This window comes from Macrobrachium rosenbergii, chromosome 24 (genome assembly GCF_040412425.1).
Source record: "Macrobrachium rosenbergii isolate ZJJX-2024 chromosome 24, ASM4041242v1, whole genome shotgun sequence".
Taxonomy (NCBI): Eukaryota; Metazoa; Arthropoda; class Malacostraca; order Decapoda; family Palaemonidae; genus Macrobrachium; species Macrobrachium rosenbergii.
Window position 1 is genome coordinate 26,153,820 of NC_089764.1, and position 26,680 is coordinate 26,180,499.

At 36.5% G+C, this 26,680-nt stretch overlaps 1 protein-coding gene across 2 annotated transcripts; it reads right to left on the reverse strand.

Moving 5' to 3' along the window:
* Nucleotides 1-884: 884 nt before the first annotated feature.
* muskelin (muskelin 1) lies at nt 885-25,460 on the reverse strand. 2 transcript variants are annotated; one of them, XM_067126306.1, is made up of 17 exons: nt 25,241-25,460; nt 22,765-22,843; nt 18,405-18,474; nt 17,666-17,808; nt 16,691-16,790; nt 15,529-15,627; nt 14,835-15,027; nt 14,180-14,325; nt 13,603-13,713; nt 12,829-12,942; nt 12,458-12,642; nt 11,451-11,631; nt 10,947-11,144; nt 6,072-6,151; nt 3,631-3,742; nt 2,339-2,478; nt 885-2,057 (listed from the first exon to the last, which is right to left on the reverse strand). In XM_067126306.1, the coding sequence occupies exons 4-17, from the start codon at nt 17,683-17,685 to the stop codon at nt 1,739-1,741; spliced, it is 1,998 nt and encodes a 665-aa protein (XP_066982407.1). In that variant the 5' UTR covers nt 17,686-17,808; nt 18,405-18,474; nt 22,765-22,843; nt 25,241-25,460; the 3' UTR covers nt 885-1,738. The 2 variants fall into 2 exon arrangements, with proteins under 2 accessions (XP_066982407.1, XP_066982406.1); XM_067126305.1 differs by lacking the exon at nt 22,765-22,843 and having other exon boundaries at nt 25,241-25,458.
* Between the last annotated feature and the right edge of the window lie 1,220 nt (nt 25,461-26,680).

The following is a 26,680-nucleotide window of genomic DNA, read 5'->3' on the forward strand; positions in this document are numbered from 1 at the left end:
CTCGGCATATAAATTGGAAAAGGCCGTTCGCTGAGAGCATCGTGATACGGCAAAAGGCCCTAAGCATTGATGTCAAAAAAAAATAATAAAACAATTGAGGGGACATCAATTCGTTCACAGCTGGTACTGGGTGGTTGCTTGGGTTCAGAAATAGGTGTAATCTGAAGAATATAAAAGCTACTGGAGAGACTGCATCTGTTAATAAGGAAGTTGCCGAATTGTTCTGGTAGGGTCTTGAGGTACTGTACTTGCTTGCACATAACTTTCATCTTCTTTTAACAGTTATATTTATCTTTTCAGTTCTAATAAGCAATTTGAGAGATGTATCAAAATTTGGGAGACAAATCCTTCTTGCTTCAGTTTATCTATATAAGGTTAACATGAATACAGTAAAAAACTAAATTCTAAAGTAATTTGTATTTTTCCTAGGTATACAAATCATAGCTCTTCATAAATGGAGTTACCCAGTGCATCAGGAGAACTCCACCTATGAAACGCAAAGGTTTGTATCCTTGTAGGAACAAATGTGCAATATTTAATGAACAGACCAATGTTTTGGTGCCACCTTTCTTTATATTTGACATACAAAATTAGCAGCAACAAGTCTGTTGTGTGGTCGGCTTCCCTCCAGCTTGCTGTACTCTTGTGTTTACATGATGACACCAGATTTCAATAAGCTGTCATAATGAAAGATTGAACTCATTTAAAAACAAACCCTCCCGGCAAGCCTTGAGCGTTTTGATAAGTGACATAGTGGTCGTATTAATATACTGCAGTATGTAGTGATAACAGTGCAACATCCAGTCTTTTTGCTATCGATAAAAGGCAGGTCACCCGAGCTCTATCCAACCGCTTTACCCTGATGCAGTAAATGAAAGAATGAATGACTCAACAAACTTTATTAAAATATAAACATACAGTGTGAATAAACCAAAGGAGAAATTGTTGACATATGTCAAAAGTAATCAACATGGAAAAAATGATAATCCATATTTCCATATAAAAATACATGGACTCAAGTGGTTGGGGGAAAGATGGAAAAAAGAAAGATTTCCCATAAATCATAATTTACATACAATACTGTGGAATCTTTGGTAAAAAAAAAATTACAGCTTGTAATTTGGAAGAAATGAATCTATTGCAGAGTTTTTGCTTTGAAAGCCTACCAATTAATGCTGTGAAACGTGATTTATACAAAAAACGCACGAATAAGCTTTTGACGTGATGTACACCACTCTATCTGCCACATTCATTTGCACTTTAGAATAAGGTAAAAGGCAACAAAGTTCAGTCACTTTACAGATACCAATTGTATATTAAATTCCTTGCATTATTAAGTCATTATTGTTTTTTAACTACTGAGTGACATTAATTAAACTATTTTTGTCCCAACAGAAGTGAATTAAACTTATCACATAATTTGTCTTATTTCAAATACAGTACTTTAATGAACTACAGCCAATCAATAGCAATTGTCAAATAGTTCTTCCGATACGTTACAATATTATGCAACTAACAAAAAATAGCAAAAACAAGGCTAGTTAGGTAAATTCAATGTAAACATTTGAAAGAAAGGAGAGTGAGAGAGAGAGCAAGAGGGGGGGAGGGGGGTAAGAAGGGGAATATTCCATTGCATATTAAAAAACGAGGACTTAATGGCTGTTCTCATTCTGATCTTGAAAAAGCTGCCATTCAAATCCAGATCAAGTTCAGCAACTCGACAATACCTTTACCAAATTCAATAAGGTATGAGATCCACTAGATTGCCTCTGGGTTGAGTCATATGTTCTGGGAAAAACTGTGTCAATTTATCAAATAACAACGTTCGACTGTTGTGATGCCATCCCAGGTGGTTTCCCTTTAATTTTGAATTTTCTCCTTCCTCACAATGAACTGCTTGTAAACCAGTTGGTTCCTCTGGTGGCTGGAAAAGCGTTGAGGCAAGTGCTTGGAACTCTTGGACTTGTACTGGATCAGAGTGGTCTACCGCATTATGCAGTTGCGTTTGCAGGTACTTCAAGGCAGAAACTGAATCGTCACGAGCCAGCTCGCTAAACCTTAAACGAAAAAGATTTGTCAGTAAAAGAAATTTTGCCTTTTCTTTGAAATGGCAGCACATAACATATTTCAGTCCTCACATGCAGTAACTGTAATTCAACAATATAATAATAACAGTGAAATATGCTTTAAGCAACTGTACCTACTTTAAACAGCAATGAACACGTCTTAGGAATATCCCTAAAGAAATTCTGTCAGGCCATAGAAAATGGCTGTGACCAACTGACCTACCAAAAAAACCAAAATCTTTAAAACGGATGAATGTTGAAACTGTATCTACCTATGCTTTCGGATAAGCAGAATGCAGGTGTGTAAAAGCTGCTCTGCTGTAGGCCTACAAAGTCGTAATGACCAAAAGTCATCTAACCGCATCTTAGGAAGAGATGCTTTCCCTGGGTTGCCTCCAAACAGGTAATGTACCTGAAATATAAAACACAACATATACCATATAACCAAAGGAATACCACAATGATAACATCCGTTTCAAATCAAAACCTAAAATAAAATTGTATTACTAAGTGCTGAATAACCCATTAGTCCCTCAAAGAACTTGGACAGCTAGATGACTGTAAACCCACCAACGGATAAGGACTGAAAGTAAAAGGTAAAGAGAAATACAACTGTGCCCCAAGGAATGTTGCAAAGAACTCTTATTCCCAGCGACTACAATGTGCTGTGGAGGGCAAAGTTAGTGGTGTATTGCACTACAACCAACAACCCCTCCACAGAATTAATTTGTGCCTCTAACATTCTATCCATTCCTTCATGTCTTTTTCCACCTAGCTATCCTACTTCTCTAAGCATTACTTCAATTTTCACCCTTTGCTTATGGGAAAATCTCTTAGGCAAGCCTAGGAGCCTAGAATGTGACTCACTGGTCAAGTTAAATTATGTTAATGTATGATGATGTCTGGTTAAACAAATCATTTATAACTAACTAACAAATACAGATTAAAATTCCACAAGTTCTCTGGTTAAAATATTAACTGTTATAAAGTGTTTTCCAGAGCCTGCTCAGTTCTCTGACAGTGAGAGCTGATTTTACAAAATATATCAAGAACTGGCAACTAAAAACATACCTTTCAGTGATAGCCTTCATCTTACCATACAAAAATCTTATTAAATTTCCAAGGGTGAAAATTATTGTCATCATAGTAAACTCTGATGATCAACAACTACAAAACTTTACAACAATACCTGTGAATTCTGCCCATTTATCTGGAGAAATAAATAGTTTGAAAAGTAACTCATAATCTGAGATAAATTTAGTGTGCACATTTACTGAATAAATCATAATAACTTGTATGTTTTTTTTCAAATAAATCTAAGACAATATAATAAAGATATGTCCAAGGCAATATAATAAAAATGTTTACTTCTTGGATACAAATATCTGACATTTATGTACAAAACGGGGTTACACAAGCAAGATGAATGAACTCTCACTTGTTCTAAACAGACATTCAACAGTAGGGTTGCCTGCCTGAATGAGACATACCTAAAATAAAGAGGATCTGTAACCATCTGAACAGTTATGAATGAACTCCTAAAAGCTCAAAGAATCATCATTACCTTTTTCGTTTCATCATACACTAGTTGATGGGCAAATCTTGGACAAGGTTCCATGTTCTGCACCCTACTCCAGTATGAGTCTTCAGCTTGTTCGTTACGGAAAATACAAGACCTTTGGAAAGAGAGATGACTTAAATATGTGATATAATTTTCCAAAATATATTAACAAACACTTAAGGGTTGATTAATAAGTAAAATATTTTTTCAATGTCATTGGTGGTTTAGTATAATTATCTTTTTATAACTGAATCTTGAAAGTTATGCAAAAATTCCATATCGGTTGGTAGTGTTAATAGTTATTTTCAGTTATTAGAGAATCTTCATGAACTTTTAAATACGAGAAACAAAAATCTGCATTTTCAAATTTTTATTCACATCTATTACAATTAGTGTATACAGTAATAACAAGTTTGCAAATTCACTAATGCAAACATTTCACAACAGAAAAAACATTGCATATTCAAGAAAATTTACATTCTTCCTGGATACACAACCCTTCTTCTTTTATATGGATAACCTTCGGAGACAGATGGTTCAGCCATTGAAGTTTGGTAACACCCCACTCACCTGTCGGTAACCCAGTAATTTTTTCCTTTGCCAACAGGGACAAATGGTGGAATCGATTAGTGGTGTGATAATCATAAAAGACTTCAAGTCTGTATATCTAGGAATTTGCAATCTGTTCCTACAAGGATACATACCTTCATTTTTTTATATGGAAACTCACTGCTTAGGTGGGAGGTTTTGTCTATAATAAGCGAGGCTGACGCTGTTCTGAACGAATTTCAACATGATTGTAATACCTTCTATCATATCCCAACCAGTCTGTGCCAAAGGCAAGACACTGAAGGAATGGTCTGTAACCACTTGTATATGCAAACTTCCTAACTAAGGGTATTTAGCAGAGTAAGGCTAACTCCTGTAACCTCCGAATGAGCCTGGCATCCAATGTGAGAGGCTGATAGTGGTCATTAGGCACAAGTACCTTATCCACAGATATGATAACCTCTGACCACCTCTTCCCCTTTTTTGATAAAGGACAGAGAAAACATATTGTTAGACCTAAGTTTTCAGATAGGTGCTTGATTGTGCAGCTTGCCTGCATCCGACAAACCAGCATGAACATGGTTTGGGCTCTGTACAGGTAGAAGGGGCACAAAGAGGAGGAAAGAAACGTAGCATCCAGGGGGTCTCTCCTACAGATGTCCTCTTATAGAAGTGAGGAAGGAAGCCAGTAGATCTGGCATGTGCCTTGAACGTAACTAAAGTTCATCCTGGATGGTAGTTGCAACTCCAGCCCCTGTGACATATAAAACAAGTAGGTCCTCCCTTCATTAGAAGAGACAAAGAGACCTCATGGATTGCTAAAAAGACATCTTTAGAAGGGTAGGTGCCAAACTCTCCTTCCAGTTGACTGTTACAGTACTTACAAAGGACTGGTAAGCAGCGTGACCTGACAGCAGAGTAGGAAGTAAAGTTCCAGTTGTTCTACATCCATCCTGTGATGAAAAGAATGATATGCAAATCTTCCTATGAAGAAGGCAGCTGAACAAAGCTAATAAGGAGAGACTAAGGGATGGATAGCCACTACCAGGGGAAGGTCAAACTGACTGAAGTTGAGTCAAAGCAGCTGAGTAATGTCAGGAGGTATCTCATTTGAAATTCAGTGATAATGAAACATTGCCTCTTCTACCTAAAATAGTCTGGAAGAAAATTAACAAGAAGGCTAGGGTGGAAGAGTCCTCTAACAACAACACAAATGGAGACAAGTAATCACTTCCTCAAGAGAACTGGTCCCTGTTACTACTGACTTCTCATGAGAAGTCAGTACTAACAGGAACCAACTGAAGAACAGTTGCTAAAGAAGAGAATATTTTGGGAAAACCCTGAAAGAAAATATCAAGAAGATTAACCCCATCCTCCACAACATTCTTCAGCATTCCAAAGACTGAAAAGGAGAGAGCAGTAGGGAATAAACAGAACCCAAGCACACTTCTGGAAAGTACCAAAGAAGAAAGCATGAGACTCTTCCCTTACTGATAATGCATCTCTAATATATGACCTTAAAGAAGTATGGCCCTTCCCAAACTGAAAATATTTCTCTATCAACCCAAATCTTGCTGTAAAGATGAGTTAGTATTCTATATGAACCAAATTAATGGTTATGAAGTAGTAAGTCTGTAGACTTATAACAATTTTATACAGTAAATAAGTTGCTAAGGTGACTGGGTTCCTGACAAGTGAATGGATGACATCTTCCCAGTCACCTACCTGCCACCATTGAATATCTTGTTACCAAGCTTCAACAACCACACCAACTGTAGGTAAAGTCCGTATAAAAGACGAAGGTTTGTATCCTTGTAAGAAAAAATAAAAATTCAAATTAGTCTTCTTGGGGTCTACATCAAATGTAATGCTGCACTCAAGTGTTATATTCTTACCATTTATTTTGATTTATGTCATAAACCCAAAACGAATTTCGAACATTTTCTGCCCTTTTGTCTTTGTCTTTACTTAAACCCTGGAAATAAAGGAGATAAATGTTATATAAATTCTACAATAAATACTAAAAACATAGAATAGCTACTCATAAAAGGCATATAAATAGTAATTCTATATTGACTAACATGGGATTTCACAAAAAATTGAATTTTTTATCTTTTTTTTTTTTTACAAACCCATAACTCATAAATTCTAACATTTGTGGTTTTCAGATGTCCCAGATTCCACAGTATTTTGTCTAAAAGACAGAAGAGAGATAGTAGCACGGTTGCCTCACTTAGGTGGGAGGTCCAAGCTGCCAGATGCTTGAGAATGGTAATCATGACTTGCAGGATCAAGGGGAGCACTTTCAAACTACGACAAGCTAGAAACTCTAGTCTTTGGTAACTATGAATAAGGACAAGCCCTCGGGGAGTAAAAATAAGGCTCTGTCTAAGTATCAATGTGAGATGAAGGAGTTAGACTGCAGTAACCCCAAAGGGAAAGCTATCAGGATGCCATTTACAAATAAGTAAGAGAAGAGAGAATTAGAAAGATCAGAAAAAATGATTCCCTTTAGTGCCTCTCATTCTTAAAAATTGGCATGCTGCTATCAACAGTTTCAAGGAATAAGTGATCATCTATTTGTACGTTACTTCCAGTAAAGTAAAATTTGACAAAAGTAGATTCACACCTCCACAAACTTGCATTAAAATAGTAATCAAAGCTGCTTCATCATGTCACATTGCCATAAACTCTAAGAATGACTTGCCTGAACCAGTACGACTTCGTGTTCTTAAAGTAACATTCCTTGAACCTCCCTATAAGAAGAAAATTAGAGGTGTCATTTATTGAATCACTAAGTCCTCCTCAGGTAATGATAGACAATGTCTCCTACTGCGCACAAAAAGTCATCTTCATTACTGACAATGGATGTGAGACAAGGGATGGCAAATGATGCTGGGGTTAACTGTGCCTGCCAGGAGTTTGAGCATTTACCACGAAGTCAGATGCACAAGACAAACCTATTGAACTCCAGCCCTTTGAAGGTATGACTGTACTAGAAAGAGTGAACTTGCTGACCTGCACTGAAGATGCAAATGCCAAAAGTAAAATTACTTTCAGCTTAGAGGCTTGTTGAGATCTTAAAACTAGGAAAAAATTCAGTTAGATGGTTTGGACAACCACGACAACCACTCAGAACCTTGATAGCCTGGATGAGCATTTCAGGATTTGCTGAAAAACCAATATCAAGTTCACACCGCTTAAGATTTGCAATTCGCAGCCCTGTACCTGTATCCTTAATGAATTGTACAATTTCTTACTTTACTGAAGAAAAAGCAATGCTATTGTGGAGATACTGAAATTGAGAGTATTAATGACCATTTCAGAGAACCAGTTTCACAATTAGCTTCACTTGATGAAATGCAGGTCAATGGTTGAAGCTCTCCAAGGTCTGGCAATGGTTTTGGTTGCTTCTAGTGAAACTTTGAGACTGAAGGAATCTCCAAACATAAAAGTGTCATTGATGAAGCAATTTCTTCCTTATGGGGATTTTCCTCTACACTGCCCCCCAGTGACCTCATCCCCTCAGAAAGTGGCTATATGGCTGCTTATAGAATTCATGCCTACCAGTCAGCCATGGTCAGAAAGCAGCTATATGGCTGCTTATAGAATTCATTCCTACCAGTCAGCCATGGTCACAAATACAGGAACTACTCAATCCAGTTGATCTCCACTGCTGAGATGGTAACTGAGGGTGAAGCCTGCTTATACATATCCTAGTCACAGATGAGATGTGGTCCACCTGTAAAGGATCTATCAAATCTCATGCTAAAATTCTGCCTTCATTTCCCAAATATCCATGAAGATATCCAACGTTATGCTGGCCAGGAGCAGATAAAAAATGCTTATCCAGTTTGAAGATGCTTCACACCAAGACCAGTCCGTAAAAGATGGAGGCTTCATCCTTCATGGTCATGACTGTTTTGGGTTCATTTTTATCCACTTTTTCAAGAAAAAACAAACTTAGTTGATCTTGCCTCTTAAACGTAGAAGTCAGAATTTTCAGGGTTACTGCCAAGAGAATAGTGAGTTTCCTACCAAGGGTTGCAAGCACAACACTAATCCCAACAGGAGTAAACACCTTGTCTTGTTCCTCTTCAAAGACTCCTTGGAGATCATGGAAGAGGAGTTTCCCTCCACACTGACAAGAAAGAGAAAACTTGAGGCAACCTCTTCTCAGACAGTGACTGTGCCCTTCCCTGTAAAAGTGTGTTTGTTGTGAACTTGATTCTGGGGGGAGTCACATCATGCTGTGTGAAAGCCAGTGGTTGAGTTGCTCTTCTTTAAAAGTTTCATCATCATGTCCACTCTTACGAACCTCCCAGTAAGAAGAGGAAGGTTGTCAGTCTCAGTCCTGGCTGTCAGTAGACAAGTAGTCATGGTCTTGAGCAGATGTGAGACATTCAATCCAGATACTGTTGGTACTTTAATTTTTCAGCCAGATGGTCTCAGTCAGTAAGAAATACAAAAAAACTTCTTGGATCCATTCATCTAGCAAGTCAATGTCATATCCTGTAGGTGGAGCACCAGTGCAGATACTGTTACTGATGCTGAGAAACTGTGTAATTGCTGCTGCTGTCATTCTATATGGGCAAAGGGTCATAGTAATAGTTTTAATTTAAATCGCTGCCTCAACTGGTGTCAGTGCCTTGGTTTCTGTCCCAGTCACTCTCCCTAGCACAGTTGCAACCCTGACAGCAGTAAGTCATGATTGGAAAATGAAGTTTTCACTGACTTGGGCAACACTACCATGATTTTTGCTCAGTCGTTAAAAGCTACAAAAACAACTAAAAGCAAGGCAAGTGACTGATGGATATCTGAGGCTCCAAGTGGCATATGAAGCATCCTGTTATTGCTCTTCTGCTTGTTAGACAAGAAGACTCCATTATCTGTGACATCAAAAATCACAAATGTGGGCATATATGAATGATTGAGTTGTGATGAAACTATCATTATCTACTTTACCCTTTGAGATTCCTGGGGGTCTGAAACACCCATCTAATTTCTGGCTTGTCACTTATGAGCTAAGAAATCATTTTCTTTCATTGTCAACTGTATTTCTGATCATATAATGCCGTTTTCGGTTTCCATTCTATAAGCTGACTTACTTTACTTTCAAATACATTTACCTGACAAAAGACATATTTACTTTTTGTAAGTAAATATTTAAAGTAAGTAAAAGAAACATCAAACTTTTTTGGAACAGTAAATTTCTTCCAATGATAAATACTGTAAATCACTGCAATTCATGTTTTTATTGCAAAAGAAAAATAAGAAAGACTTTCATGATCTACTACTTAGAACTGATTATAAAACATAACTAATTTTTTGTATTTCACTGATGGTATCATTAGGAGTGATATCTGCACAATATAACAGGAATCTCAAAGTATTAAATATGACACAAATAAAAATCCCATTCTATTTAATAAATAACCTTTCAAAATAGTTCCTTTTAATTATCATATATATAAAACCCTACAAAGGAGTGCAGGAAAGTAGGCTCCTAAAAATTCTTTGTGCAGGTGCAGATGACCTAGTGTTAGGTGGGAATGTTTGAAAGGTGGAAGAGTGGTTTAGAGATGAGAAGGCTGAAAAAGTAAGCAAAACAAAGCTTGTGGTGACTGGGAAGGAAGCAAATGAAAAAAGTGCAATCGGGAAAGTGACCATGTGGTTGTTGCAAGGGTGTGAGAGTGAACTCTGTGCTGTGCACTAAATGTAAAAAAGTGCTCAGGGTTATAAAGCATGCTATATTTTTTTACGCCCGAAATGCATTACATGAGCAAGCAGAGAAAAGAGGGGAGTGGAGAACTCAGGTCTTTAAAGAGGTAAAGTATTTCTGTTACATTTGGAAAACAATTGACTGTAAAGCAGGAGTTAAGAGAACATTAAGAAAGAGAGCAGCTGAAACATGGATGACATGGAGAGAGAGCTAGACTACCGATAAATACAAATGCCCCACTATTAGGGTGAGCAAATATTTACAGCGGGTGCATAATGCCCGTACTTTACGCAGCACAAATGGACAATGACAAGGAAATGGAGATTTTGAAAAAGTGAGCAAAGAATGTTAAAATTCACTCCCAAAGTACAAATGAGGAGTTAATGAAGAGATGTGGTATCAAGGGCTGGAAAAATCCTGGGATCTCAAAAGACTGGGGCAGTTTAGACAAGTGGTGTGAAAGGGTGAGGAACAGTTAGTCAGAAAAGCAACTGATATGAAAGCAGCAGGAAAAACCTCTAGGTAGGCCCAGGAAATCATAGAGAAAGGGGACAGATGGAACATAGACCTGATTGGAGTTCAGGCTGAAAGAGAGCCATTTCACTTTATACATAACTCCTTAATGGGAAAAGCTGATGTGACAACATTTATGATAATGACTAATATGTACACCCTAACATGCAAAGGCCAAGGATATATATGCCAAGGGAGGAATATTTGAAAAAACTGACATTTGGTTCCTGAGGTAATTTTAAATGTAAATTCTTACAATATTCCCTCATACAGGAGTAATTCAATCAAAAACATTATCAGTTTTACCTCTCAGATCACTGAATTATACAGTGCATTACTTGTTTCTCTTGGATGGCATAATTTTACACAAGATCAATAAAAGTTATCTTTGTTTGAAATTGACTCATCATTGCCCAAATTTTTCTTCTCGTTTTTAAAAGTGAAAGAGCAAAACTCAAATTCCAGTTTTCTCTGTAAAACTTTATATTTTTCTGACTCCATTTCACTTTCATGCACACTTTTCAGATGTACTTACAGATAGGACATGAATTTCATTTAACTGAGAATCTATAGTAGCTTTTTGCGTGAAACCTGCTGAAGGAACTGATGCAGAATCTTTCCTAGTTCCGTCACTAATATATGTAACAGTGTCCGAGTCTACATTATAGGTGAAAAAGTCAGTTAAATATTCCTTATTCCTTTGTCCTGCCAAAATATACAGCTGACGATTTCCCTGAAAAAATAACATGGTATAAATGAACTTTTATACTACATTTATAAGATGAGGAAAAACATAGATGAGAAATAATTGATTCAGGCACTTTTACAATTCCAAGTTTTCTACAGTGCAAAACCAGTCTTTCATAAAAACAAATGACACTTGCTAGACAGGATAACCTAAGGTACTAAACATCCTTAAAATCTAAAATGCCTTAGCTTCAAGTAGCAGAAATGAAAACATCCACTATACAAAATGCTTAAACAATCATCTTTATTATTAGTTAGAATCAAATGGTAAAAATCAACATCTCACACTCACAGTATGGAAAAGCATAGAATGTCCAATACGGGACTTAATGTCTTGAGGTCCAATAGGGTTTCCTGCAACATCTTCCCTCAATTTCACCCAAGTATTATTGGCAACATGGTAGGAATACAATCCTGAAAAAATAGCATCACTTGGCGTGTAGCTGGCACTACGGATTTCGTCTACACCCAGGCTGTAAGAAATACAACACAGTTTAAATACAATAATTTTTGTGAAATATGAGAGACAATGTAGTTTAACCATAACCCTTTTTGCTTCAGATACAAATCTCAAGTAGTACCAATGTACAAGGGTTAAGGTAGCAAAACCAAGTAGTTGTAATACTGAATAAACAGTAAATGACATCCCTAGTAGGAGGAACACCTGGTCTCACTTAAAAGATGGGCTCACTTTGCTCTATCTGCAGCCTAGAGTTACATTCCTTACATTTAGGCTCTTACATTATTGCTTTTCAAGATCTATGGTATCCTGAGATGTGTATTGCATCTAGGGGGTATTTACTTTTAATAGATGTTATGCTAATTATACTTAGGTTTGGACTAATGTAGGGTTGTGTAGATATTCCATGTCGAAGAGACCTTACTGAATTATTACAACATTATAAGAAACTAATGCTGAGACTGATAATGGGCCTCCAGTCACCAGACTAGCTGACCACAAAGATAGAGCTATGGAGGCAGCCTTGAAAACAAGTTCTACTGGCTCAGAATCAGTATTGTTGTAGGTCATGAAAACAGTGTCATAGTGGAGAAAAGGAGATTAATGGAAGAAATAAGGTTGCTGCTCCCCCTGAGGTGAGATTCTATCACAACCTAATTTAGTGGAATCACCAACCTTCGTAGAGGTCATGCATCAATGACAGTTTAGAAAGACAATAGTTTATGTGGTATCAGCACAAAGCCCAATGACATTTCTTATCAAGATTTTATGTGCTAACAAAAAATATATGTTTGCTTACAGGAAAAAACCACAGCATCAAAAAAAAACATTCTACTTACCCTCCAACACAACCTTCCCAACGAGAGGGAGTTAAAACACGCCCTCCAAACACGTAAATAATACGGCTCTCTACATCCATGACCATCTGATGGTCAAATATGAGCCTTGGTCCACCCATAGATGCAGTATCTTCAGTAACTAACGTCCACTTGTTATTCTCCATGTCATACATATAAAAATCACTCTATAAAAGAATTAAGAAGATTGTTAACACTTTCCTTTTCTCTAAGAGGTGTACTGGAGTAAATTATGCATTTTTTCCACATTCTTTGCACAAGTATCAGCATCTACCCAGGAAATTAAACTATGCCCACAACATTAAAGTTAATGTTCTCATTTACATTACACTTCAGCACAGCACGTCACTTACTTTAAGATTTTCCGAAACTCGAAGAGCTGAATCTAAGTATCGCCCAAGGGTAAATATCTGGCGGCGCTCTGGATCCAGGCACATTTTGTGACAGGAACGTGCAGTTGGGCCACCCTAAGGAATACATAGTTATGACTGAAATTTTCTCTAGCAATCTCTACTCACAGAACAGTGATAGATGATCCAAAAAATTTTGTTCTGCAGAAAGAAAACTCAAAAAATTTTGTTTTGCAGAAAGAAAACTCAAACAGACTATCTCCAACTTACTATCAGGTTAGATTCTAGACTATAAGCTATGGAACTGGATATTCACTATCATCTAATATCACATGGTTTCTATACATAATGTGTACAATATACTGATCAGTCTTCCCAAATTCAGTTATGTGTGCATATAGCATTTTATGTCATATTAATTCCATTTTTTCACTTTTTAATTTTTGTCACTTCATTTCCATAAGTATCTGTATTTTTCAAACATAACTATAAATCTTGTGATCTTTCCTTATCTAACTATTCAACTTCTAAGTTCAGTTTATTCCAAAATTTACTTCTCATATTTGGACAATTATTGACAGGCCTTTTGAGGCTCTTAAGAGATGTGACAAGTGGTGTCATTAAATAAATTTATATCAACAATAATTATAATGAACCACTTCATTCCAGATATTATAATATTGATGAAATTAACAAAACTTGGATGCCTCAGCATAATCAACATTTTTTCTATTAAATAAAGTAACAATAACACCATGAAAAATTTTAGACACCAACCTCTGCATGAGTATCTCTAGATATGCAGGTCCACTCCTGAGATGGGATGTGGTAGGACCAAAGGTCACTCAGATCTTGCATTCCGTCCCATCCACCAAAGAGGTAGATTGTCTAGATGAGGAAAAAGTAACGAGTTTAATTTCAGGTATAACTTGGATAATTCTTGCCATAAAATGCCAAACAATAAATTATAAAAGGTGTTAAAAATTTTTTTACAGATAATAATGAAAAGTCTTGCTACACAAAATACAGTACTGCATGTCAATATGTGAAAAAAAAAAAAGTCAGATTACTTACACTACAGTCATTTAATTTGGAAAAGTTTTTCTTAAAAAAAAGGAATGCACGAAAAATATTATTTGACATACTTGCTCTTTGAAAGAAACATTCCATGAGCACATTTTTCTATTAACATTAGTACTATAACTGCTCTCATGAGCAATATCTATTAACCTAGCCTATTCAGTATTACAAAAAAAAAAAAACACTACAATTCAAACATATGAGATAAGGCATTAGACCTAAGTTCCCAAAACTATGTTTCGCATTCAAAGTGAACAAAGGCAATTATCCTCACCTGAGTATTTGTGTCGATACACATTTGATGACCACCTCTCATGCCAGGTCGTTGGTGACCACTCACAGAACCCAAAGGCGTAGGAATAATGGGCGTCCATTGTGGTTTATATTCTTGCTGACTAATGTACTGCTGGAATAAGCCCTCTGAAATAATGTCCAGTGTAAGATTTTTACAGAAAACTATAATTACAATTCTCAACGATTTTTACTTTACTAAATTTGCAATAAAGCTGCTCCACATAACATGTTGATGGTTAATCTGAAAGCTTTTTAAAGCCTGTGTTTTCCATGTACCAATAGCATAATGAGAAATTTTAAAAAATTTATAAGTATTATAACCTACTTGATTGACACAATTAGATTTCTAAATAACATTAGAAAAAAATGATGTCTGACATAACTAGCTTACTGATTTTTTAAAAAAGAAATACGAAAGTGTAAGAGAAGGGAAATGACTACAAAAAGGTACTAAAATAAAAAGATTATGGAAAATTGTAATTATGATTACATTACCAATAATTAAGAGTTTTTACAAATAATTAAAAGGTAAAATTCTAGAAATCCTACAGATCAACACAGTACTGTGAATCAAACAGTACTGTACACAGAGAAGAGCATTCATGTCATAAAACAAAAAAAAACACTGAACACACCTTGCGCAGCATCAGCTATTAAGAGCTCACAGCCATCGAAGTCTCCTTGACATACTAGTAGATCGTGTAATCTTGTTAGTCTTGGGTCTTCTAACGTAACCCGAGTTCGTTTTTCGAGCGATTCGAAAGCTTCTGTATAATTGTGCTGTCGAAAATGCTTTAGACATAAACGAATTGCTTCCCTTTCCCTATACTGGAAACAGGAGAGAAATTAGAATTAATAGCAAATATGTAAGAACACAACTGTGTTCTACATAAATGGTCATCAGGGTTTTCATCACAGTTATGCAGAGACAGAACTGAATACAGGGGTCCCCGGCTTAGGACGTTCCAAGCTTAGATGCTCAAATGTATTCATCAAAAATTATTTCACGGGTTGCAATGCATGTTCCGGGTTTATGACGCCGATCTGACGGGAGAAATAAGACTCCAAAAAGGGCAGAATGATAAAAATTTGGAGGTTTTTGGGTGAAAAAATCGATAAAAATGCAGTTTACGTTGTTTACAAGACACCCAAAATGATTAAAAATCAGGTTTTGTTACGATTTTCGATGATATTTCGGGTTACGACGATTTTCAGCTTACAATCCGTACTGGAACGGAACACTGCCGTAAACCAGGGACTGCCTGTATTGCGGTCTTACAATTATAACAAAGGCTTTGTATATTTAAGAATGAAAAATTCTATACTTACTGTTGTATACCAGTTCATACACTTTTGAACTACAGCCCTGTCATCGCACCCACCAAGCGAAACGTGCCAGATGCTAAAATTAAAAGTTGAGCCCCAAGACTGCAAGAAAAGAATTATATGCAAAATAAATAAACAAGATTTACATGCATGATAACTAAAAGCTCAACTGTAATCCCTTGTAACTCATGACCAAAAAGTTGTTTCTCAAAAAAATTAACAAATATCTACATTTTAATAAACTTCAGAAGTATTAATATAGCTGACCTGAGAATGAAAATGTTGAAAATATGATAATTTTCATGATAAAATTAATTATTTGGATACTAACCTACTGTTAGTTAGCTTATATCTTCACATCTAATGGCACGCAAAGATATAAGCAAACTTTGACAATAGGTAAGATTCATTCCAAATAGTAATAATCACCGAATTAGCCTTCATGCAATGATGATAGCAAATCTTAAAGTGATTCGTTTCATGAAACAAGATGGTTAAAAGGGCTTGATGTCATAAGTTACATACACTAAAAATACATACTGAACAAGTTAATAATAGGTGAATATCTTTCTATCATTTTTAATTTCTAAGTTCACATTTTGTAATTATAATTATTTTTTATAACCCTAATTCAAGGGATCCACTCCACACTGACCTGCCCAAGGCCATTTTTAACCAGACCCCTCCATCACTTCCCATAGGTGAACAATACATTAAAAGAAAAAATAATAAAGAAAAACCAAATAACTTACCTAGGCAACATATTAAAATAACGAAATCTCAATGTACAGACACCACCCTACTTAAGAACATTCAACTTACAAACATTCAGAGATACAAACAAACTGTGTTCAGAGCACTCCCCTTTGCCCCTCGCAAGTTCAAATTTTGTTTTGCACGCCTATTCTGTATATACAATATTGTATGTACAGTGTATTGTGTTTTAGGATGAAAAAACGTACAGTACTGTACTGTATTGATTTTATATCATACTGTACTTAAACAGGCATGAGGAGCACTCTAGCCATCTTACAGACAATTCAATATTCAAATGGCCATCTGGAACATAACTTGCTTGTAAGTAGAGTGGTGTCTATAGTTTTAAAAATTCATATCTGACAATTAAAAAATAAGATCTTCATTGAACAAAACTGAAAAGTCATACCTGAAGTGGAACAATCTTGACAAAACGTAAAGGAAATTGGTGACCAGACACGGTATGTTTTAAAACGAGGGTTTCAGAAACAGTGTCATTCTTCAGTCCACTGAAAAAAAGAGAAGAAACTGTACTTTCCAAAGATTATAAAAACGATGTGCATCTCGACACAATTAATCATTTATGGTCACAAACACATTTGATCTACTTATGCCTTAAGCTGCCATTGCTGTAGTGACAGGAGCATCCAAACTGAAGGACAGTAAAGTACTCCCTTCACCCTTTTGCTGAATGAGAAAACCTACTCCATAAAGGAAGCCATTGGCTTAATCATCAGTTATCAACTAATAACTTTTGTTGATGGATAATCTTTCAGTATCCTAATCAATATCAAGTGACTGACAGTATCGTTGATTCTCACTTTCAAGATCAAAATATTGATGTACAATACTTTTCATTCCTTTATTTTCATAATATAACCCAAAGTCATCAAATACTTACATAAGTCAATACTGTACATGACTGGCCATTGCTAGTACCTGTTCCATGTACATGACTGCAAACTCTTCAGTAACGTCTACTCCTTGAAGTTACTTCATTAAAATAAGCATTCTGTAATTTAATGTCTGATCTCTATACTGTCTTGGAGTAAATTCAGGATGGAGCAATGCTTCACACAAGCTCCTCCTAGCAATGCAGCATTTCATGGGCATCAGTGCTTTTCCATGCGAGATGAGCAGTGTACACATTTAAGAAAATACATTTCAAAATCTAAACTTTAAAGATGAAAATGTATATTCCTACAAAAAAGACAATACAGTACCTCTCAAAAAAGACAATGCCTCTATGGCAAAAATACATTTTGAAATATTACACTACAGGCAACTAGAAAAACCTCAGCAATCTACTAAGTAATAAATCTACTGTACAAAATAATGAGAAGTTCTTAAAAACAAACATGAGATATCCTTCATTTCTACTAACCTTTCTAAAAGAAGCACCATATTATCATCAGATAGACCACCATAAACTCGAAACTTCTTAACATTGCACACGTGGGTTTTTTCATATTTTCCAAATGTTATCGTCTTTACCACAGCTGGATGTTCTAATTTCAATATTAAATACTGAAAATAGAGATGTCAGTGGTAATACAGTTTACTGAGCCTAAAAAAACACATAAGGTACGTTTAGCAGTACTGTAAATTAACAGGTAAAATGCAAACTCAAAAGTATTTTGTCACGATTTTCTTTATCGTGTCAATCTTGTGAACAGAGCAAATACTTATGTTCTTTCTCTGCTCTACAAAAGCTGCCCAAATGGAATTGAAAATAATGAAGTTTTTGTTATTACTGTACTAGTTTTCAATAAATACGCTTATTAATTTTTTTTAACCAAGGTACTTTATAGTGCTGTTTACCCATATTAGATAATAATTACGCAGACTAAAATAAACCAAAGCTGTATTCTAAGTCACCTAAACATTCTGCTATAGCCGAAATAATTATACAATACTCTTGGATAAAACAACAGCAACGATAGAACAAGTCAAGAAATTTATACTTGGGAGATGTCTCCTACTTGTTTTTTATTTGTTTCTCAAATTAAAAATGGGTTCAACTGATGTCAGGATAGTCCAAAACAAAAATGTTACTGTCTATTTAAACAACATTAGTTGTAAGACCCGAGTTGCTTGTATTGCATACTACTACTATTACATACCTGTGGAGGGTTACTGGAATCTGACGACCATCTGGAGGACTGATCAGTTGGTTTATCTTCTAAAATATTTCTGAAAAAGAGAGCACTTAGTCACCAACACGATAAGTGCTATATCACCATTTACTCAGAACAAACAATTAAATATTCCATTACCAAAATGAGATACATATAATGGTGCCCAGCAGGAATCTTTGCTGCAAACGTTGTTATATCAGAATAATTTTACCCAAAAGTACACACCTCTGACTGCTTTATAGGCTCAGTTCTTGTTTTGTCAACTTCCATACAGAGCTTGGGTAACAGAAATTTCTGGACCTTAAGAGCCATAAAAGCATAAAATCTGATATAAAATTAAATTAAAAAGTACAGAAACTACTAAATGAGTGAACTGTAAAAGAAATGTACTATTACTTCATTAGTAAAAAGAAAAGGGGTACCTTATCTACGACTATTACGCTGTTAGCCTTAATAAAGTAAAAATCTTACAACAAATCAAAACTGTAATACAGTAGATATCCTGAACTGAAACCACACTGTCAAAAAGAGAAATTCATTATAAGTGCAGGTTTCTGATCCCCATGTTTTTCCAGCATTTTCAGCAAGGAATCAAACATTTCCAACTCGGAAATTTACATACTTTTATTTGTGTTTCCAGAACACAGCCGACAGAACCAGGTACCAGTGGAATATTTTGTGGTGTGCATTTAGATTAAGGCACCTTGCCAACTTTTAAATAGTTGACAGTGACTACTAATGAGAATACACATTTATCATTATTAAATGTTTCAAGCTAGCTTTTCCTGTTACTGTGCCGAGTTAGACATCTTTTGAGTTCTCTCCCATCTTGTACACTTTCTGCCTGAATCCTACTTGGTCCAAATCCTCAAGTACACCACCCAAGGCATTGCTGGTTGGCTTTTTGCCACTGTCACATCTGCTATTTCTCTCATAGGTTGCTTCTCTCTCCTTTTCATTAAAAGACCAGGCAACCTCATTTTGAAATCTCAGTCTGCCCTCTGATCTCAGACTACTACTCCTAGAGCAGTCATGGGAAGAACCTTAGCAGATTTTAGTCATCTTTTCAGAATCTTCTTTTAGTATATGCCACTGTCTTTGATAAGTGAAGTAAAAGCCTAGTATAGCAGCCTTAAATTTTTGCTTTGTTTATGAATGGGATATTGTTATTCACCTGCAATCCAGCATTCTTATCCACACTAACCGATCCTGTTACACTTTTTTCTGCCCTGTCAATTATACCTTAAAATTCAGTGCATTTCCAGACAAGTAATTGCTACTAAAAGACACCCCCTACCCACACTCACACTCTGATTATCTGTCACATAAGTATCAGTAGCAACAAGTTACAGAACATCAAAATTATTGTAAGTTGTGTCCCTGCAATGTACAGTTGTGGTGGGAGGTACTTGCAGCTCTTTGGCATTCTTGTCCAGCTGGAAAAGTTGGTAATGAGAACCAGACATTTTAAATATCTTTCATGAACCCCAATCTGGTGCATGAATGCTGGGTGTTGTTCGCCAGAAGTTAAGAAACCATATGATTTTTGTGAAAGAATGACTATATATATTACTCTTATGACCCTGGTGTCCTCTGTTATCTGGAGGCCTGAATAGTTACCAAATGCATACTGTAATGAGTAATTGGCAGAGGGACAGATGGCACATTACTATTCTGTAGGGAAGTTATTGTGGCACCAGGATTCTCATCTGAAATGGAACAATAAAGTTGGTAATAAAATTTATAATCTTTCAACATAACCTATAGAGTTGTACCATTTACAATTTGCATTTTGTTGCACATCGTAGACAGCACTAACTTTCTGGCAATTTCTTTTAAACTTTATTGTCTCTTCCTGCCTTGCTGTCCTATTTCAACTTAACCTTGCTCAAATCATCTAAAAACAAATCTTTGGGCAAGCCCTATGAGTCTCTAAATGTGATGCTATGGTCTCATTAAACAACACTAATATATCAAGATAAGACAATTGTTCTTTAACTTAAATTATAAGACAAGCAGCATTCCTAATGCACGGTTTAGTATGGCTACTGGCTGTCTAGATGTTCGTGGGGCTGTTCAGACTTTACTCTGTATCCTGTACCTAATTCCTAGGAACTACATTAACATTACTCTTCATTATATCAACACCAGTACTCAACGAGCCTGCAATACTGTAATTGTCATGAAGAAGTATCCAGGTTCTGTTAACTTCCTTTATGAATGTTTTTCCTGTCAAAGTGTCACAGAGCAGCACCGAACTTATTTCAATGTAAACTGCACAAGAAGATAGTCTGGTGGCCTGTGCAAGTGGTGGCCCCATCACTGATTCTGCTAAAATCTTGTAAGTCATGCCCATGTTAACAGTATTACTTTGTTCTCCTTCTGACAATCTTCATGATTTGCACTCCCACTGGCAATGTCAGTGAGTTCTCATGTTGACAATAACACAAGTCTTGCCTCCATTGATGGAATTGGTCCATTACATTCCTGTTAGTGGTATCGACAGGTAACTGTCATTACAAACACTGACATGCCACTGTCATTGATAGTACTGGTGTTGCTGCCATTAAACATACTGGTGCACTCTTCTGTTGACGGCATCAGCATGTCACTACCACTTATGGTATTAGTTTCCAATGCCCTTAATGAGGGCCATAGTATGCTGTGCTATAACTTTCGTAAATACATTCAATTCAGTGCCTTGCATTGTTTTGATAATACTGTCTTTTCTTTTTTGGTTGAGCTGCTTTTATTTTTAATTTTCCATAATATGGTCTTGTGCCAGCACAATTTCATGAATAAAAAATACCAAACTTTTCAAACCTAAGAACCATCAGTTTTCAAACCCCTTAGTGTCATCTACCAGACTTCTTCCTGACAATGAAGTGTTGATGTAGGTAGTCCAGTTTGACAGGCACTTTGTGAACCAATAATTTCAAAGTATATAAGATATATATATATATATATATATATATATATATATATATATATATATATATATATATATATATATATATATATATATATATATATATATATATATATGTATGGTGAAATGTTGATGTATATGTAAAGAAACAATTATTATTCAATCAGAGATACTGCAAAATCACAAAATAGTAGAGTAAGGTGGTCTGTTGACATCACACAGAAAGGAAAAAATACATGTTCTAAACTGTAACTACACTGTTCACTTAGTTATGCCTAGCCAGTCTCTAGTACTGATATATGTTTTGTAAGCGATATACAGAGCCAAATACACGCTAGCCTGTCTAAAAACAATTTAATTTCAGTGCTCAGTCAGCCAAAACACATTATCTAATAACAGTAATGGACAGACTGAGTAAATGTGAACGACACAAATAAAGCAAACTGACTAATTTGAGATGATAGCACTAAAGAATTCCAAGGATGATGCATGTCCAAATGCCTATTAGTCTGTCTGTCTCTCTCTCTCTCTTTCACAGCCCTCAGAGATTCAAATGACATAAGCTTTCAATGACGTCGTCGGTAGAAAATTCTATGAAGAACTGTTTCCAGGAATGGAATCATTCGGATGACATCTGATGGGTGCTGGAGAATAATTCAATTCTATCTCCCGAAAAGGTTGAGATAAGTACCAGAGAGTACTATTTGGGTTTATGGTTCATAATTTGCAAAATCACAAAATACTTGTATCTTTTCCCTTATGTTTTGCTGTGTAATAATTTTGGAAAACAGCAGTAAACAATGTTACGCTGGATAGGTAATTTATTGTAATCTCAAATGGTGCAAAAAATATGTATACTTTAACTCAGTTAGCATACCTCAGGTAGGATACATACTTTTAAACAACAAAGTGGAGAAAGTTCTATTCTTGGCTAACTTCAACTATTTACTATGGCAATTTATGTTTATTTTCATTATTTTTTTCATGCCACAGTAATCATGATATAGAAAGTATCTTTATGAAGAGCAATCAAGGAAAATAGGTACCTTCATTACAGTCTTTTAGTCTGCGACCACCAACATGACTAACAGTGATCCAGGTGATATTTTAAGAAGCTTGGAACACAAGCTGATAGGCTATTGCTAAGCCCATAAGCGGTCTGTGAAAATCGAGTTTATCAAAGACAAGCTGTGATGAGTTCCAAAAATCTTAAAGGGGTTAATAGTTAATTATGAGTACACCGGAGATAGTCATCTTGTAATCCATATATCCTGCCGCTGATAAACGACTACGTGCAAAATGACCGTAAATAACGACATGGTAGCCACTATGCACCTGCATCATGAGTAGATGAAGCAGTTAATGACAAATGTGAGACATGAGTAGGGGGGGCCTCCTCTAGTGAAGGTTACTCACCAAAGAAGAAGACTCAAGACTGAATTCTTCAACTGCTGATTCAGTTCTCAGCTAACACCACTCCATTCCAGGCAGTAGCCTAAAAGCATACGTAAAATAAGAGGTTTGTACATTGTGGGGATACTACTTTTGTTATAAAACAAGAAAAAAGATTAGTCCAGTGGCTGGAGTCTTGCCACAGTTGTAATAAAGTACCATTCAGATGCTGTTTGGTATAACTGAAAAAAAAAATTTCTAACAACTCTGTGTCAATGCAGTACCCCGTTACATCAGAAACGAGCTCTGATCAATCTAGCCTCAGATACCTAATTTCATATGCTACTGGCCTACTCTAAGATAAGTAAAACTTGCTCGTAAATAATTAAATTAACACTGTTTACTCTAAAACAGAAGAAATTTGGTTTTAGTGATAGATTTTAAATTGGATCCTGATGAATTTAATATGTTCCATCAGGAATGCTCGGTTAACCATTACAATCCCCCCACCCTTGTGCTATTTTGTGGGGAGAGGGAGAACAAAAACAAGTGAAAAACAGGACTGCAGCCCTATGTCCAGTAAACGGGACACCTGGCCCTACCTGACTGAAGCGGGGGAAGGGGCGGGAGGGAGTTTCTGACCTAACCTAACCCTAAAGGTAAGGTTTCTTACTAGGGTTTCTGACCTAACCTAACCCTCAAGGTAAGGTTTCTTACTAGGGTTTCCCTCTTGTCATTAGATAATGGGGGCGTCAGCCAAGAATTTGACAAAAATGAATATCCAGTTTGTAAGAGTCATATTAAAAATGGTCAGGAAAATCATATTCCACCAGTTTTAATAATTTGGTATTGTCAAAACTAGAATATAAATTGCTTAATAAAAAATAAGCTGGGCTACTTTATTCTCAGCTGCAGGCGCAATCGAACAAACACACCTTTCACATATTATCGGAGATAGATTGTCACATATTAACGGAGATAGATTGCATAGCAAAATTAGTAAGAAACTTCTCGATCCATCATCACACCACTGGTGCACATAACTGGGCTAATTACACAAATTAGGAAGGCAGTACTACTTAGTAATAAATGGAAGAAGAATATTCCAGGACATTTGTTGAAACGCTGCACAGTCACATAACAAATACTACAGCCATTGGTAGGGACAGGGATGGAGGTAGTACCGCAGAATAGCTGCGCCCTACACCAGGTTAGGTCAAGATGCATCCATGTTGAGATAACTTTTATTTGCATTTGAGCAGGCTGCGACCAGTGGTAACAGACCTAGTGCGTGCAATTTGGCACTTGTATCATGTCAGGAAGACTCACCAACATATAAGAGAAGATCAAGAATTGTACAGTTATTATAAACACAGTACGAACACAGGCAGCCCCAGTTTACGACGGGAGTTCCGTTCCAATGCCGTGTCGTAAGCCGAAAATTGTCATAAGCCGAAAAATCGTCGGAAATCATAAGAAAACCTTACTTTTAATCCTTTGGGTGTCTTGAAAACGACGTTACCTACATTATTATTGAGTTTTTCATCGAATAAACCTCCAAATTTTTACCATTCTGCCATTTTGGAGCCATATTTCTTCCTTTCGATCAGTGTCGTAACCCCGGAACATGCATTGCAAACTGGGAAATAATTTTTGACGAATACATTTGAAGAGCGTTGTAAGCTCGGAAAGTTATAAGCCAAGCCCGTCGTAACCGGGGACTGCCTTTAGCCTAACCAAATCTGTATGAATAAACCTATCCACAGGCTAGGCTAGGTTAGCTTATTTCAGATGTCAGGCTTGCCAAGTTATTCATTTCTGAATAGTTCTATAATAATAATTAATGGATCTGTGTAATTGTAAGAATATATAGCACATTGATATATAAGTACTTGCCTATCTAGCTTGTCATCACATGTAGGCTAGGTTAGCCCTACTAAAATTCCCTGTAGCCTCACCCTTGTCAGTCCTTAGCCTGCTAGGATACCATACCCTCTAATAGAACGACCATGTCAGCCTGTAATTCAGCCTACCATAGGGATTCCAACGTATGGTAGCCTGACCTAAAGATAGTTAACCCCACTAAAACTCAAGGTAGCCTAACCTCGTCAGTCCTTACTAGGATACCACACTCTATCCTATACCGACCAATCCTACTCTAGGTAATCCAGGCTAGACTGTAATGTAGCCTGTTTGAGGATTCCCACGAAACGTAGCCCAACCTACAACAGGTTAGGCTAAACTGCGTCGGGAACTCGTCAAAAGAATTCGTTCATTTCCCTTCAGTCAAGCCATTTCGCCCACGGAATCAACGACACGCGTGCCAAAGGGCCCCGTCCCCATGCCAAAGGGCACGGCGTGCCCCGATAAGGCGAAAGAAACGAAAGAAATGCCCCCCAAAAAGGACGTGAGCGAGCGTCGTCGTCGACGGGTCCTATGAGGGTCGTCACAGTTCCGTCGCCTTAATTCCACATGACACTGACACTTTCTCAGCACTTACTCTGGTACAAAATTAGCGGAAAACGTCGAATATTTATGGATGGAATATTTCAGGTTTTGTAGTTGTTCCCCTGAAGTCGATTCTGCCATTGTTGTTTTTGTTTTGGTTACTTGAAGAAACCCTCCATCAGCTGAGAGCTCACTTTCACAACGTCAGAGGATCGGCCAAGGTATGGATGGCCTCTTCTGCGGCTCTCTCTTATAAGTGTTGTTGTTGTTCTGGCTGGGATGGGTTGTTCTGGCTGCTTTTGTTGCTCTTGTTGCTAGATTGGGATGACCTTGTGTCACAAAAGGCTCCTGTTGTTCATTTGGGCAGCCTGTATGGAGGAATGATCGACAATGGTAAGACAGGTTTTATTTTGCAGGTGCTTAAATGTTGTTGTTCTGTCTAGCTGACATGGGTTGTTGCTGTTTTTAATGTTGTTGTTGTTAGGTTGGGCTGACCTTGTGTCACAAAAGGCTCCTGTTGTTCATTTGGGCAGCCTGTGGAGGAATGATCCACAATGGTAAGACAGGTTTTATTTTGCAGGTGCTTAAATGTTGTTGTTCTGTCTAGCTGACATGGGTTGTTGCTGTTTTTATTGTTGTTGTTAGATTGGGCTGACCTTGTGCAAGAACAGGCTTTTATTCATTGGGCAGCCTGTGTAATGATCAAGGGTAAGCCAGGTTTTATTTAGAAAGTGAACTTTTTTTTTTTCACTGAATCGAAAGTTCGCAAAGACTTCTCATTGTAAGAAAGTTTATTTCAAAGCAAAAATGGAATAAAAATCTGTATTACATAGTAAATGAGTAGAAATGTTAACTATGAGCAGAAAGAAATGTGTTATTCTTGAGCAGTGTAAATATTAAAACTTAAATGCAGGTGTGTTTCGAGTGCGAGTGATTTCACGCATAATTTTCACCTATCGCCAAGGTCCGACCTAACGTTAACCTTGGACTCGACCAATGATTTAGATGATACTAATACGCTTCATTGATTGTTTAAATGTAAAAAAAAAAACTCACACATTTTGTTAAAAAAAGTTAAAACAACAACAAACATTGGCCAACGAGGTTTGTGGGAAACGTGAAAGAAGGATTAAGTAACGTGCAAAGTGAAGAAAAGCGTTATTTACTTGATTTACAGTGATACAAATGGCAACAATGTATATAGCGAACGCTAATGTTGAAGAGTAATGTTCTTATCATATTGAATTTTAATGATCATAAATATGACTTTCTTTTGCATGTTACCTATAGATATTATCTGAGAGATGTAAGCAAAATACCCCACGTACAAGGATGTTTAAATGCTTTCGTATATTAAAGTTGGGCACGTTGGAACAGATGATGCAAGAGTCTGTGCATGTGCGTTGTGTGTATGAGAGAGAGAGAGAGAGAGAGAGAGAGAGAGAGAGAGAGAGAGAGAGAGAGCTAAAATGAAAACCAGTGTTTTCTTAAA

Bases quoted from the DNA above. Each gene is read 5' to 3' on its own strand.
- muskelin (XM_067126305.1), bottom strand. From the start codon at position 25,329: ATGGCAGAATCGACTTCAGGGGAACAACTACAAAACCTGAAATATTCC. The intron at 6,152-10,946 runs GTAAGTACATCT...CTTTATTTCCAG, and splicing joins ATGAAATTCATGTCCTATCT to GGTTTAAGTAAAGACAAAGA. The intron at 3,743-6,071 runs GTAAGAATATAA...CTCTTTCCAAAG, and splicing joins GACATAAATCAAAATAAATG to GTCTTGTATTTTCCGTAACG.